The sequence below is a fragment of the Lissotriton vulgaris genome, chromosome 4_1 (genome assembly GCF_964263255.1).
Source record: "Lissotriton vulgaris chromosome 4_1, aLisVul1.2, whole genome shotgun sequence".
NCBI lineage: Eukaryota > Metazoa > Chordata > Amphibia > Caudata > Salamandridae > Lissotriton > Lissotriton vulgaris.
Window position 1 is genome coordinate 406884625 of NC_141691.1, and position 15715 is coordinate 406900339.

The 15715-nt window shown below is 46.9% G+C and overlaps 1 protein-coding gene across 2 annotated transcripts in view; it reads right to left on the minus strand.

Annotated features, from left to right (window-relative positions):
* Positions 1-7058: 7058 nt before the first annotated feature.
* Positions 7059-15715, minus strand: part of UTP14A (UTP14A small subunit processome component) — a 459924-nt gene continuing 451267 nt past the window's right edge. For both annotated transcript variants that reach the window (XM_086918807.1, XM_086918806.1), the window contains exon 15: positions 7059-7658. In XM_086918807.1, the coding sequence (XP_086774933.1) occupies positions 7371-7658 (288 nt within the window). In that variant the 3' untranslated portion in view covers positions 7059-7370. The remainder of the gene's footprint in view (positions 7659-15715) is intronic.

The window sequence follows — 15715 nt, forward strand, 5'->3', positions numbered from 1 at the left end:
GTTGAATACCTCTGAAGAACCTAGCCACCACAGGTGACTTGAACAAAGAAGGTTCATCTGGCAACCGCAAAAATCCTGAAATGGCCGATAAATAACATTTAACCACGCCCAGAGCAGAGCCCTGCTGGGCCAAGGCTTTTGCTAAACCGACAGCATGTGAAGCTCCGGATACTTCATCCCAGCAGCTGTGTGATGAGATCTCATGTTTCTTCACTAACAAAATTGATAAAATTTATGATAACATTTTATGTACCAATCAGGCTTCAACAACAACCTCTATGACCCCCCTACCTATTCTCACTGACTCTATACCGGACTCACAATCCTTGGACACCTTTCCCCCTGTCTCACTTCAAGAAATATCGAGTCTTATAAAACAGATTAAAAGTGGTAGTCCAGAGGATGCTATCCCGGCTAGACTAATACCCACTTTGGATGAACAACTTAGTCCACTGATCACAGAATTAGTGAATCTTTCACTTATCTCAGGCACTGTCCCCAAGGAATGGAAGCGAGCTCTCGTCAGACCTATAAGAAAAAACACCGCCTTACCATGGTCTGACCTGACAAATTTAAGACCCATCTCCCAGCTACCTTTCTTGGGGAAAGTCATAGAAAAATATGTCAATCGACATCTATCCAGACATATTGAACAAGTACAGGCCTTGGATGAATCCCAATCGGGATTCCGCCCCAAATACAGTACCAAATCCACTTTGTTGTCGGTTACTGATGATCTCCATGCCTACCAGGACAAGGGCCTATCAGTCATCTTGGTTCTACTAGATCTATCGGCAGCGTTCGACACCGTGTCTCATTCCATCTTAACTCAACGGTTGTCGAACGCTGGCCTTAAGAACAAAGCCCTTGAGTGGCTACAGAGTTTCCTAGCTGACCGCACCCAGAGAGTCACCTTGGGTACATATCGCTCGGCGGAAATTGAGATCTCTTAGGGGGTGCCACAGGGCTCATGCCTGAGCCCTACGCTCTTTAATATCTATGTGGCACCCCTGGCAGAAGTGTTGCGTAGATACGGCTTTGTCCCCGTATCCTACGCAGATGATACACAACTCCTGTTCCCCTTCAAATCTCTTTCCGCCGAGGTTAGGAACTCTTTCTCGTCTGGCATGAAAGAAGTGGCACATTGGATGTCCTCCAACTATCTCCAATGTAATGTCAGCAAAACGGAGATCATGCTATTTGGGGAAGCTAAGATACTCTGGACTCCGGATTGGTTGCCTTCAGAGCTGGGGGCTGTCCCTGAACCTAAGCTGATTGTGAAGAACCTGGGTATTCGGCTCGACCACGACCTATCACTAAAACAGCATGCCAGCTATATATCAGGGATATGCTTCCATACTATCGGCCTGCTTCGCAAAGTCTTTCCTCTTTTACCTAACTCAGTGAGGAAAACCCTGGTTCAAGCACTTATCCTGAGTCGGATAGATTATTGCAATGGTCTGTTACTATCCGCCAACGAAGGAGTGCTAGATAAACTGCAGGTCATTCAGAACACGGCAGCCCGCCTTGTTCTGAACGCCCCTCCAAGAACTGCCTCCAAACCCCTCCTTGAGCAACTGCACTGGCTCCCAGTCAGACAAAGGGCAAAATTTAAAATATGCTGCCTGATCCACAAGTGTCTGAACGGACAGGGACCCATCTACCTTGAACGGAAATTTGTTCCTTATGTGCCAGCACGATCCCTCAGATCAAGCACCAATCTCCTCCTTGCGGTCCCCCATGTCAAAAAAGTCAGGCATGGAGGTAGAGCTTTATCCACTATGGGCCCAAAACTGTGGAACAAATTACCACTGACCTTAAGACAATGCAAAGAACATCTAGCATTCCGCAAGCAATTAAAAACTATCCTATTCAAAAATGAAATCTAACTTCATCCCTCAGTATGTCCGCAGATTTACCGGTCAAAAGCGCAGAGATACTCCTGCCGGAGTGATTCTAGCGCTATACAAAACCACAAATACAAATAAATAAAGGCTAGAACAAACAAAAGAATCTGAGAAAGTGGTGCAGAAAGAGGATTGATGTTCCTAGATGCTTACCATGCCACAAATTTATTCCAGTGGCAGGCATATACCGACTTGGTGGATGGACACCTGGCACCCACAATACCATTACAGACTTCGGGAAGAAGATTGAAAGTTGTCAACTGTTGCTACTCAATCTCCAGGTATGAAGGTGAAGAGTGCGCAGGTTTGGGTGCAGGACTCTCCCCTCCCACCCAACCCCCCTGTTACTGCAACAGAAGACTCTCTCGAAGATGCGATGCTCATGCGCAACAGCTCAGGATACCAGAATCTCAATGCCCAATCCGGAGACCAAGAACAACTCAGTCGTTCCTGATCTTCTGAGAGCTCTAGGCAGGAATGGTATTGGTGAAAAGGCATACATGACACCGAAGCTCCACTTAAGACAAAACGCATCTGTGATCAATAGCCGCCTTGAAAATTTCAGTGCGCAGATTTGTCGAAATGGTGTGTTCTCGGCAGTGGTGAACAGAACTAACCAAAGCTTTCCGCCCTCTTAAAAGAGACCTTGCACCACCTCCGGATGGAGACGCCGTTTGTGATCCTCTAGGGGTAGTCAGTTAAGTTTCTCTGCCCTGGTGATTAGAGAGCCCACCAGGTGTTGAACCACCAGGGAAATGCTGTTGCATTCCAGCCATGTCCAGAGAGATAGAGCCTCGACAAAGAGTTTTTCAACCCTACCTCACCTGGTTTGTTGCAGTACCACATGGCGGTGGCACGGTCTGTGAGCACCAGCCTTCCCTTTATCAAAAGAAGAAAAGTTTTCATAGAAAAGCAGATCGCCTTAAGATAAACCAAGTTGATGTGAAGCCCAGACTCTGCCAGACACCAGAACCCTCCACCTCTCCTAGATGGCGGCCCCATTCCAGAAGTGGTGCATCTGTCACTACAGTTAGCTCTGCTTGGGGAAGGGAATGGCATCTGCTGTGGTTCATCAGCCACCAGTGCAGATCTTTAGCAGTTCCCTCCGAAATTTGGACCATGTCTGAGATATTCCCCTGATGCTGTCCCCACTGGGATTTCAGGTCCTACTGCAGAACCTGCCTATGGCAACCAGCATGAGTTACAAGCAGGAGGCTACAAGGCCCAACAACCTCAGGGTGATTCTCAGGAGGCTGACACATCGGTATCATAGCCTGAATATCCTGGACTCACCACTCAGGAGGAAAGGCCCAATACTGTACTGTGTCCAGAGCAGCACTGATGAAAGGGAGCATCTGAAAGGGAGTCAGGTGTGACTTCGGCACGTTGATAGTGAACCCCAGCAAGTGCAGGAAGTTCGCTGTAGTCTGGCTGTTTAAGGCATGCTCACCCCAGGCAGTCGTCTCACACCTCCAATCGTCAAGGTAGAGAAAGACTGGAACCCCTGACCGCTGCAGATGAATTGCAACCACCTCCATCACCTTGGTAAACACCCTAAGGGTGCAGTTATGACCGAACTGCTAAATGGCCAAACTGAAAGAGCTCTTGGCGAACCATGAACCACAAGTAACTTCTGCAGCCAGGGAATGGGGATGTGGAAATATGCGTCCTGCATGTCCGGCACTACCATCCAGTATCAAAGGTCTAAGGCAGGCAGTACTTGGGAAAGCTTGAGCATTCAGAATTTCACTTTTTTAGGGAGAGATGGAGAAGGTGCAGGTTTAGGATATAAAAAATGCTTCTGTCTTTTTTCAGGTACCAGAAAGTAGCGAGAATAGCAAGCATTACCAACTTCTGATGCTGGCATCCTCATGGTGGTCCTCTTAGTGACGGAGCAAGGAGACATGGTCCTCTGCCAGTGGGTGACATTGGTTGAGGGGTTGGTCACAAAGGGAATGGAGTAGCGTAGCCCCATCAGACAATTTGTATGCCCAATGTTTTCATGTTACTGACCTCCAGTGGTGCAGGTGAGGGTGTAGCCTGCCTCCCATTGGATGCCCAGGATGGTCGGGGAAAACTAAAGGAGTTTGGATGCTGCAGCTGCTGGGGAGTGGTTGACAGGCCCGACCTCTGGGTACCTGTCCAATGTGGTCATATGGAACTCACGTTCTCAGCCACGAAAAGGCTGTGAAGCGTGTTGCCCGTGGTGACTGGGAGGTTATGGATGTGGTTGAAACCTCTTCTGTGACCAATGGAAAGGGGAAAGGGCAGAAAACTGGCATTGATAAGGGGGCCATAGAAAAGCCCCAGGACCTGGCCCTGACCGTAGCTCTGCAATCCTTAAAGCGCTCCAGCACTAAGTCAGCCTTCTCTCTAAAAAGACGAGAGCCATCAAAGGGAATGTCCATAAGCGAGGCTTGGACATTCCCTGAAAAGTCAGTGGTTCTCTGCCAGGTGCGGCGCCGAAGGGCCACTGAAGGTGAAATTGCTCTACCTAGCAAGTTCGTCCGTCCAGTCCATATCGTATGGTGAACTTTGCTGTATCTCTTTTATCAGCAATAGTTTGGAAGAGTATGGCTGTGGCCTCCTCCAAAACCATAGGCAGCACTTGCACAACCGAATCCTAGATGGGAATATTGGCCCAAAAGGCAGGCGGTGTTCACAAACTGCAGTGCAAGTCGGGCGGAAGAGAGCATCCTCTTCCAAAAGGTATCCTGTCTCTTGCATTCCCTGTCTTTTCGAGTGGTAGGGAGAATGCCAGTGTTGACTGTAGAGGTGGAGGCTTGGACCACCTAGCTCTCTGGGGTTAGGTGCTGGTAAGGAAACTGGTGACCGAGGAGCAGGGAGATGGTGGCGGGCAATTGTCCTAAGCAGAGGAGCCCCTGTGCAGGGCTTGGACCAGGCCCCAAGTAGAACATTGGTATGTATGTATGTATGTATAGGCATTTCTTTAACCCCATTCTTCTTTAACCCCTTCCATGCTCATGACGAGCTCAGCTCGTCATGAGGCACAGTTGAGCTGAGCTCGTCATGAATAGAGGAGTCCAAGGGATGTCAGCACAGGAGGGGAAAATGCACAGCAGCCAAGGTGTTAAAGGGGAGGAAAGGTTTGGATGGGGCGACTCTCAGCTGAAGCACCTCTGTCAAGACATTTGTCTTGACTGCCACTGAGGGTAACTGAAGGTCCAAGACCTCAGCTACCTTCTGCACCATCACAGCCAAGGAGGCATCCTCCTCCATAGCCGTGGTAAGTGGCGAGACAAAGCCATTTTCTGGTTAGATGCCTAACCCACCAGTTTCTCATACCAGTTGGTCTCTGTATCATCTAGGAGATGTTGGTATCCATAAGGGTCATCAGACCCCTCCCATTAGTCTCCCTCTCCAGTTCTGTCGAATGAAAAAGGCACTGGCTCCAATCAGTAGGGTATGGTCCTGATCTGCATTGGAACCGGCATCGGACGCCGCTCGTCATGCTCGGTGTCTGAGTCAGGAATGACAATGGTGCCGCTGGCAGTAGAGTGGGCCCTGAGAAGGCCGCCCAAAGTTGAGGTGCATACCCTCACATTTCTTTTAGATGAGATGGGGTAATTCTGGCTCTGGGAAAGTCAGTGACATGGGCATCTCCAAAGTGAGCGGCTTAAGAGTGCTAATGCTCCTGTTCCTCGTTAGAAGACTGCGACAGACTTTAAAATAAGCCTGAAGTTGAAAACCTCTTCAACTTCTTAGATTTCTTTTTGCAGTGAGACTTACCGGACGACTTCTAATGAGACAACCACCACCAGGTGTGGCTCGGCGAGCAGTCCAAGGACATTCCGCAGGAGAATGAGCGTTGCAGGGTTGTCCAACATCAGGCGCCTTTGGGTGCATGTCTCGGCAGTCATCACAGGTCTTGGAATAATGTTCACTCTAAGCACAACAGACAAACCAAGTGTGGGTCTGTCACAGATATCTGCCTCTGACAGGCACCACATGTTTGAAACTAGGTTTCTTAGGGGAAATCCCGTCACAGGAGGAGAGAAAATCTCTTAAGAAAATGGTCATCATAAATTTTGGGGAAAAACAGCCAAAAAGCATTTGAGGGTAGCTCTTCGCTGATAACCGCTATCTAGTGCTCAAAGGAAATAACAGACGTCAGGGCGCCAGGGAAGTGCAGTAATTTCTGGCGGTAGTTGATGCTAACCCTAACTACGCCATTTACCAGCACATAGGGGTAGTAACTGAAAAGTTCCAGATACAGTCTGACACCTGGGGAATATTCTAAAAAAAGTAATATGCGAGCAGAAGTCTATCAGAGACTGTCCCTGAAATATAATAATGTATCTTAACACAAGTGTCTTAACATATTGACATCCTGTTAACGGCAATCTCTATTAAACGTCAAAATACAGACTTTAGAGAATTGTACAAGCATTAGTTATAGCTCAGGGAGATGATGTTAATACAAAGTCCCACTTCAACACTAGAACCGGGCAGCTCAACTAAATTTGGTGAAATAAATCAATCCAGATTTCACACCTACTACACTCATGTTACTAGCTGCTTCACTGTGCTCAGTTTTAATGTGAAATCTGTGCATAGCTGACAATTAAAGACTCAATGTTTCACATTCTGACGGTGAAAAGAGAAAAAACTTAAAATAAGCATATACAGTAACAAAAGCTTGAACTCTTCATGACGTTTGCATCACTCCTCCTACCTTCATCTGCTTTAAAAAAAAATTTTTTTTTAAAGGTATTAACATTCTTGTCCATGTTTCGTTGAGGGGGGATCACAAACGGAAAGAAAGACATTATTTTTGTGGTTCAATAGAAGTTGAAAAAGTGAAAAGCTTCAAAGAGGTCAATTACTAAAAATAAAAAAGTGCTCAGTGTAGTCTCACTAAGAGCAGCTACTCTGACGATCTGCTGAAATGCAGGCGAATTACACAAACTGGCATTTACTGTTTCCTTATAAATAGAAAGGCTTATGTACCTTCCACAAAAATAATAAAATTGCATCGGCAGTCATATTCAGATTAAAAGAACCACCATAAATGATAATTATTTGTGTATTGTGGTATGCGCTTACTAAAAAATAGGCTGTATGACACAATCGAATACAAGTCTTAAAGAGCACAATATTAATTTTACTACTTAATTCCATTACCAAATGTTTCTTACTCCGACATATTTGTGGTATTTATTGACAATATACTCAATGATCTTCACGATTTAACTAGTAGTTCCGCAGAAAAGAGATGTATTCATTATTTCTTTGTGTGTACAGAAGCACTTTTTACACCTGTGTGAATCAAATCAAGGACTGCATGAGAGTGTACATCTTCCAAGATGGGCTTTCTCTATTTGAAGGTGTGTGCCCTAGATTATGATACAATACTACTCTTCAGACTCAATGAAGGTTACAGAGATTAGTAAGGTATCACTCAAAGTAGTTCAATTTCTGGTCCTTTTGATCTCTGGTTGGTTATGCCTTTCGCTGCTTTTGCGTCTGTTTTCTTGGTTGGTTGCGATGGGCACGCTTTATCTGCGCTCTGTGTGGATTCAATTCAAAAGCAGGCTTAACTTTCTGGCTAGTCTTTTGGAAGGCGTCCTCTTCAGATATAGGCTCAATGATGTGTCCTTGTTTGGTGATGACTCGCGGGGCCGTTAGCTTCTGAAAGGCTCTCTGTGTGTTCCACGATGTGCCAATGGGTGTTCGGATACTGCCCTCGAACTGCTGGTGGTTGTTGAAGGGGAACGGGAGCTCATTCACCTGAAATGGCAAATAAAACAAAAATCTTGGTGAGCTAACAGTTTTAATGCTGCATGCATAATACTTTCCATCGTCCTCTGTGGACCAGTGGTATAGTACTGTGACGAGGTTCTCCCAATGTGTCACACACAGCTGTGAAATGCTAGGACAGTGAAAGCCTACTGTGACATTACCCGTATACTTGTTTAATTGAAAGATGCTTATTTGGAGTGCTGCATCATTATCAAGGACAAAAAAAGATTTAAAGGCCTGTTTACATTAATCGAGTTTGTCAGAGAATACAGTAAACCATGTTTGGACAACGGAAGGGACAAACTTGAACTGGATAGCCAAAAGCAAATAAGACCAGCAAACGGAAAGCCAGAAAATGTTAGTTAAAAACCACAAACCTAGAGGTAAGCAACAGACGATGTGCATTCCTAGGTTAACTTTCTGAATGTTCCCACGATGTCTTTAGCTGCGACCTAACAATGACTGCACAGTATTGGACTTTGTTTTACACCAGATTACACTGCAGTTTTAAATGGGGAATAATATGCACAACGGAACTTATGGAACACACTGAGCAGGGGTGGGGGGGGGGGGGATCTCTTTAATTCCTTTGATCGTGTATTGTTTATTAGTTGCTCTTTGACCTGTCAAGAATTACTTTGGCAACCTTCCAATATCCAGACAAAGCTTACTTGGATTGTACTGTTTGCACATATTTCATTTGATGTGGTATTATAATATGCTTAAATGCCAATAAGAACATTTAAACTGGTAGCAGTTTTGAACATTGCCTTTCCGTGATGCACACAATTATACAGTTACCACCCTGTAGTTATTGTGCATACAACCTTCGGACTGAGTCCTATTCGCTCTTGACCCACAATGGGTACAAAACCTGTTTGCATTCAATTTTCAACTCTGGGCAGCACTCAGAATGAGTCAGAAAAATATTTTTCAGTCGCTCAAAAACAAAAACAAAATGTTTTTCGTTAATATAGTGCTCCTACTATCACAATTGGAATAAATTACGATGACCACCTTTTCACATAAAGAAGCACTTGCTGCTGCAATTTGAGCTACTAAAATCCTAGTAGTTAACAGCTTTACACTCCACCCGACAGATACACTTCCCTGGGTACATTTATATGTAAAGTTTGGTAAAGAATGACCTGTAACTTCCTTAAACCGATTCTCAACAAAGCAGCATTTGTTTATGGGACTAGAGAAGGGGTAGATTAGAAACTACAGAGGCAAAACAATGTTATCATCCTAGTGCACAAAAAAGGGTGAGACTGGAGCCTGTTTACGTGGTTCCAGGCCTCTTTGTTATGTTTTGTAAAGCCTGCGTATGTGGGTGCACCACACTCGTACAGAGGCTTTGTTCTGTCACTGTCGCTTCCTCTGGTGTCACCCAGCAGAAGCTTCTAGAGTCCGGAGCAGACCAATGCACGCGTGACAGGGGGTTCAAGGCTTGCTGCACGGTCAGCATAACACACATTTAAAACATCGAAGCAAAGTGAAACATTGCAAAGCAAGGTTCAACATTTAAAAACACAAAGACACTGAAGTAAGTAGTCGTCAAAGGATCATTAAGCGCCCACGACACAGCATATTCGCCCTTCTCCTCCTAACACCCTGGTATCAACTGCCACAACCGTCACTGCCAGAACCTTAGGGACAATCTACATCCACCTGTCCATGTTCTACATTCCTACAATCTATCAGGACGACCCCTCACCACACATACGTAAAAGACTGGGACTACCTGACACCATAATACAGTAAAGGTTGTTTATGGCTTTATCCTGGACACATTTAATATCGCATACCCTTGATGGCCACTAATACAATACAAAATACATCAACCATCTCGTGGCGGTCACACTGTATTACTTACGGCAGAAAGCGGACATTGAAATGTATTTACATTGTGCTTAATTTACAATTCGATAATTTTTGGGCGAAATAATAAAAATGTATTACCTGCTACAATGTCCGATTTATATTGCAGTTTAGAACATTGGAGTGTTAACTATAGGAAGATGGATCCGGCCAGAGGAAGTAACGATTCCCGCTTCTCCCTAGAGAGGCAAGCACTGAGAGAAATAACACTGAGGAAGAAACCAATCAGGATCCACTCTAGAAGCAGAGATACCGCACAGACGACGCATGCTGATTTCCTACATCATTGCAGGCATGTCTCGTTTAGCTGGAATAAAGAGGATGAAAGCGTATTTGAGGGACCCCTAAATGAGTCTTGCACATCTAAGTGGAAGGTTTCAGAGGTACTCGGTTCTAAGGCAGCTCTGACCACACAACAGAAAATACTTCAGGAACATCCACAGGCTCTGGTAACCTCGGTCTATTGGAATCATTGCCTTCTCTAGATGGAGACCCTGATGCTGTGTACTATTATTGAGAAAGGCTATCGCTGGAAGGTAAGTGAAGGCTGGAAGGAGACAATACCACTATTGACAAAGCCTGTGAAGACCAAGACCCTAGGCATCGGTGCGAACAGCTGAAGTATCTCCTCTCCTACCCAAGAGGTGAATGTTGGAAGCCATCAGGTGGGATCTGGAAAACAGACACGCCTTGAAAAGGCGCTCCTGCCCTGCAAACGGAAAAGTTAGTTTCTTGCCAGCCAGTTTACAGTCTCCAGATCCACCTCTAACTCTCCTGTGAAACAATTTATTTACTAAAGCTGCATCAGAGAGGGGGGCAGGGCTGAATGAAGGCCAAGATCGTGGCTTTCTAGGTGTGCACTGGACAGGCCCCCATTCTTTCTGCCAAGAAATCATGCAGGCCCTTCTCCCTTGTCAATATTCTGAGGTATAGGCGTAGTGGGCTTCTTTCGATAGCTGGATGGGAGAGGGTAGTCACTGCTGTGCCTCTCTGCCCTGCCAGTCAGCATGACATACTGCAACACCTTGCTATGCGATTAATCCTGTGCTGATAGCGGTAGCCCTGGATTGCTCCGCTGAGTGAGAGGTGGGGAGCAGTGTGCATAGTCGGAGTTCTGGCAAGTACAACAGTGAGAATGTCCCTCTGGAGGTTCATGGTGTAAACAGAGATGTGACTGAGGGGGTCGCATCCCAGGTACAGAGAGCTACAGTGCCATGAAAGGAGGCAAAGTTGGCCCCATTGTCAGTGGGTGCCCTTGCACCATAAAACAACACCCGGAGAATGCCGCCAGGATGAAAGAGCATACACATGTGGGGCAAAGTCACTAATGAAGACAATTAATTCCTTACACACTGATCTGAAGGTAAAATAGGCACCACTGAGACTACGATGTGCAACACTGAAGGTAAGCTGCAGTGTCTGACGAGTCGTGTATCACAAGCTAAGTAGAAGATGGAAAAGACACACAATCGAATCAAAACATTCCCCGCCAGTCAAAAGATCTGGATTCAATCCATCATTCTTTTGCTTACCATGCCACCCCAATTTAGACCTGGCCATGTGCAAATCAGTCTTGACCCTGTGCCTCATGGGAACAGTCCAGCCCGAACTGCCAAACCAGGTCCTCCCTGGACCGGAAACAAGCATCCTAGGACCGGTTTCAGGGTTTTGCCCCTCTTCAGCCAGGATAGCTTCACTCCAGTGGCACAGTGAGCCTAGGACCCACGTCTGGGCATACCTGGCGCACTTAGGGCAAGAAAGCAAATGACACACAATTGATGGACGGAATGCAGAACATATCAAAACATTCACCGCCAGTCAAAAGATCTGGGCATGTGAATCTACAGCTCTATATGCCAAGAACAGATGCTTACAGGGTAAGTAACATAATCCGTTCGATACATGTGTGCTGTAGATACACATGCTTTGCATAGACTGTGTAGCAGTACCCATCAAAAGCAGTGGCTAACCAGTGGGTGTTGCAGTTGATTGATAAAGTGTTTTTAGCACTGCCTGTCCGACATTAGCCTGTTGACGTGCTACACATGTACACAATAATGTTTTGTAAATGTGTGTGGTGTGTAGCTGCTTTACATATGTCAGTTATGGGAATGTTACCTAAAAAGGCCCTGGATGCTCCTATTTTGTGAGTAGAATGTGTTCTCGGAGGTACTGTTAAAGTTCTTTTAGCTTTATAAAGCAAGTTTGAATACATTTGACAATCAATCTTGAAAAGCCGGACTTCGAGATGAGCTTCCTTTTATGAGGTGGAGCACAGGCAACAAAAAGTTCTTTTGTATTGCGAAAATCTTTTGTCCTATAAATGTAGTACAATAATGCTCTTTTAACATCAAGAGTTTGCAGAGTTCTCTCTGATACAGAATCAGGTTGAGGAAAAATACAGGTAACTCAACTGATTTGTTGATTTAAAAAGCAGATACAAAGGTTGTAAGACATTTTGGATTTGTACCAAGAACAATCCTATCTTTATACAGTTGAAAGAAGGGTGCTTCTGAGGTTAATGCCTGTAACTCTCTCACTCGTCTTAGTGAAGTATTAGCAATTAAGAAGGCAACTTTCCATGAAAGAAATTGTAATGAACATCTGTGTAATGGCTCAAACGGTGGGCCCATAAGTCTTGTAAGAACAACGTTAAGGTTTCAGACAGGTTGAAATGGTACTCAAGGTATTTATTATTCTTTTATGGCCTTCCATCAAAGCTTTGATCACAGGTACTTTAAATAAAGATAAACGTTACCTGTTCTGAAGATATGCAGCTACTGCTGCAAGGTGTAGTTGAATAGATGTGTAGGCTAAACCTGCTCGTTGTTGATGCAAAAGATAACAAATAATGTTTTGTATAGATGCATCTAGCGCACAGGTACTCATGGTGCGGCCCGGCAAGCCTTCCGTGGCGGCCCGCGGACCATGAGACATCCTACCCGTGTTTTCAAAGAGTGTCTGCAAACACTCTGCTGCTCTGTGGGGGGCGGCCGATTCAATCCAGCGAGGCCAGAGTGGGGCTGCAGAAGCGCTAAGAGGAGGAGAATTCACATGTAAATGGTCTTTTTAAAGACCTGTTAAGTGCTGTGAAGTGCTCGGGTGGGGGCTGTGTGTATGTGTGCGCTGGGGAAGCTGGCTGGGGAAGCGGTCTCAACCCGTGACACACAGGCAGCGTGAGATGACAGAGGGTGACAGAGGGAGGTAGAGGGACAGAGGGAGGGAGGGAAGACAGAGACAGAGGTAGAGGGAGGAAAAGGGAGACCGAGAAATGGAGACAGAGAAAGGGAGGAGGGCGACTGAGGGAGATGGAGTGAGGGAGATGGAGTGAGGGAAGGGTATCCTAACCACGGAGAGGCCTGCGTCCTAGCTGCATTGCTCTCTCCTCCATAATACATAACAGAACATGGGACTGATGCAGTCCTCTGCAGTGCAGCCACAGACTCAGAGGCCTACACCTCAAGACACATTAGAAAAATAAGGATGCCAAATAGAGGTGGATATTTAAAAATAATGCCATACGTACGAGCAAAACCTAAAAGTTATTTCCCTCAAAATATAGTGTATCAACGTATTAGTCCTCTTGCTGCAGAAGGCAGGGTTATTCATTTATTTCTACTGTCATCAACAGTCATGCTCACACACAATCCCCACACTTCATATTTTTTTCATATCGCCTGTTAACACAGTTTTCTCTTTTCTTCCTTGCGTTGTTAATAAAAGGTAATCTATTTGTGGACTTCAGAGCGACGATATTAGGCCCAGTGACCCGTAGTCAACAGCACTTGTTAGCAGGGAGAGCTTAACTCACTGTGCTACACAGCTAAGCAATGACAATGTGGACTGCCTTTCTAATTATTCTCTTTATAACTACCCTAGGGAGAATGAAGGAAAGCAGCAGTAAGAGGTCAAATGTAGTCTCAACAACGTGACATAACCGAATCATATAACCAAATCATTATAATGCACAGATAAAGCTATAGAATTAAGTTGGGCAGTCCAGCAATAAAGGACATTAACAGAGGAAACACCAAACCCAGTGTGTTATCGCTTTAGAAATGCTGCTTTGATCAGAAAAACAAAACAATCACTGATGGTGGTGGGTCTTCAAGATGATATGCTCAAACCACGCCACTCAATGTCACCAAAGATCAACAGGTGACTATGTTATGTTCATTTAAGGGCACTTGAATCACCCCAGAAGGGGTATCTCAGTGCCAGAGTGAACATGGATAAGGCAGAGTTAGTATGACCTGTGAAGTGCTCAGGTGGGGGCTGTGTGTCTGTGCCCGCTGGGGAAGCTCGCTGGGGAAGCTGTCTCAGCCCGTGACACACAGGCAGGGTGAGATGACAGAGGGTGACAGAGGGAGGTAGAGGGACAGAGACAGAGGGAGGGACGGAAGACAGAGACAGAGGGAGAGGGAGGAAAAGGGAGACCGAGAAATGGAGACAGAGAAAGGGAGGAGGGCGACCGAGGGAGATGGAGTGAGGGAAGGGGAGTGAGGGAAGGGGAGTGAGGGAAGGGGAGTGAGGGAGTGAGGGAAGGGGAGGGAGGGAGTGAGGGAAGGGAGTGAGGGAAGGGGAGGGAGTGAGGGAAGGGAAGGGAGGGAGGGAAGGGAGGGAGGGAGGGCAGGGGGGTAGTGAGGGAAGGGGAGGAAGGAGGTGAGGGAAGGGGAGGGAGTGTGGGAAGGAGTGAATGAGGGAGCGAGGGAAGGGGAGTGAGGGAGTGAGGGGAGGGGGTGAGGAAGGGGAGGGAGGGGAGGTAAGGGGAGGGAGGGAAGGGGAGGGGAGGGAGGGAAGGGGAGGGGAGGGAGGGAAGGGAAGGGGAGGGAGGGAAGGGGAGGGAGGGAAGGGAGTGAGGGAAGGGGAGGGAGTGAGGGAAGGGGAGGGAGTGAGGGAAGGGAGTGAGGGAAGGGGAGTGAGGGGAGGGAGTGAGGGGAGGGGTGAGGAAGGGGAGGGAGGGGAGGTAAGGGGAGGGAGGTAAGGGGAGGGAGGGAAGGGGAGGGAGAGAAGGGGAGGGGAGGGAGGGAAGGGAAGGGGAGGGAGGGAAGGGGAGGGAGGGAAGGGAGTGAGGGAAGGGGAGGGAGTGAGGGAAGGGGAGGGAGTGAGGGAAGGGGAGTGAGGGAAGGGAGTGAGGGAAGGGGAGGGAGAGAAGGGGAGTGAGGGTGGGAGTGAGGGAAGGGGAGTGAGAGAGGGAGGGAGGGAGAGGGAATAGGTGGAACGGGAGTGAGGGGAAGGGAAGGGAAGGGGAGTGAGGGTGAGGGAGGTTAGGAGAGGAAGGAAGAGGGAGGGAGGGAGAGAGGGAGGGAGGGAGAGGGAGTGATACAGTCAGAGTGAGTGAGACAGAGGGAGACCAGGGAGGGAGAGACGGAGATAGAGGGATGGAGGGAGGGAGGCAAAGAGAGAGAGAGAGAGATAGAAGGAGGGAGGGGGAGAGAGAGAGAGATGTGTATGCCGGGTCTGGTAGCTCAGTGGACGAAGGCGTCTGCTGCAGGGACCTGTGTTCAACCTCATGGTCACAGTTTTTTTTGTTGCTCTAGCCCCGCCCCCTCCCCCACTGACCCCGCCCCCACCGGTGCGGCACTCGGACACAAACCACACTGTAAATTTGGCCCCCGAGAGAAAGTTTGTGAGTACCCATGATCTAGCGGATCAATTGAATTATTATTACAATATATGACAAATCTTTTCCACTTAGCTGCGTAAAATGCTCTAGTCTAGTGGAAGGTCGTCTTGCAGCTTTAAGAATGTTCATACACTCTGGTGGTAGGTTTAGATAACCAAACTCTATGACCTCAGGAGCCAAATCGCAAGGTTGAGGTCTTTGGGATTTGGTTTTCTGGTTTCTCCATGGTTCTGTGTGAGAAAATTTGATGTTATGAGAAGCTTCTGATGTGGAACCATTGACAGTTCCAACAGTATGGTGAACCATGGTTGACGAGCCCATGTGGGAGCTACAAGAATCAGTGTGAGAGATGTCGAACTAGAAATGGAAGAAGCGGGAGAGCCAGAAAAGCGTAAGAAAATATCCCTCACCAATTCATTCATAGGGCATTGCCATTGGATAGAAGGTGTGGGAGGTGAAGTCTGGGCATTTAGAGTTCTGTGCTGTGGCAAAGAGGTCTATTTGCGGAAATTCACATTTTTGAAAGTATGGAAGGAAA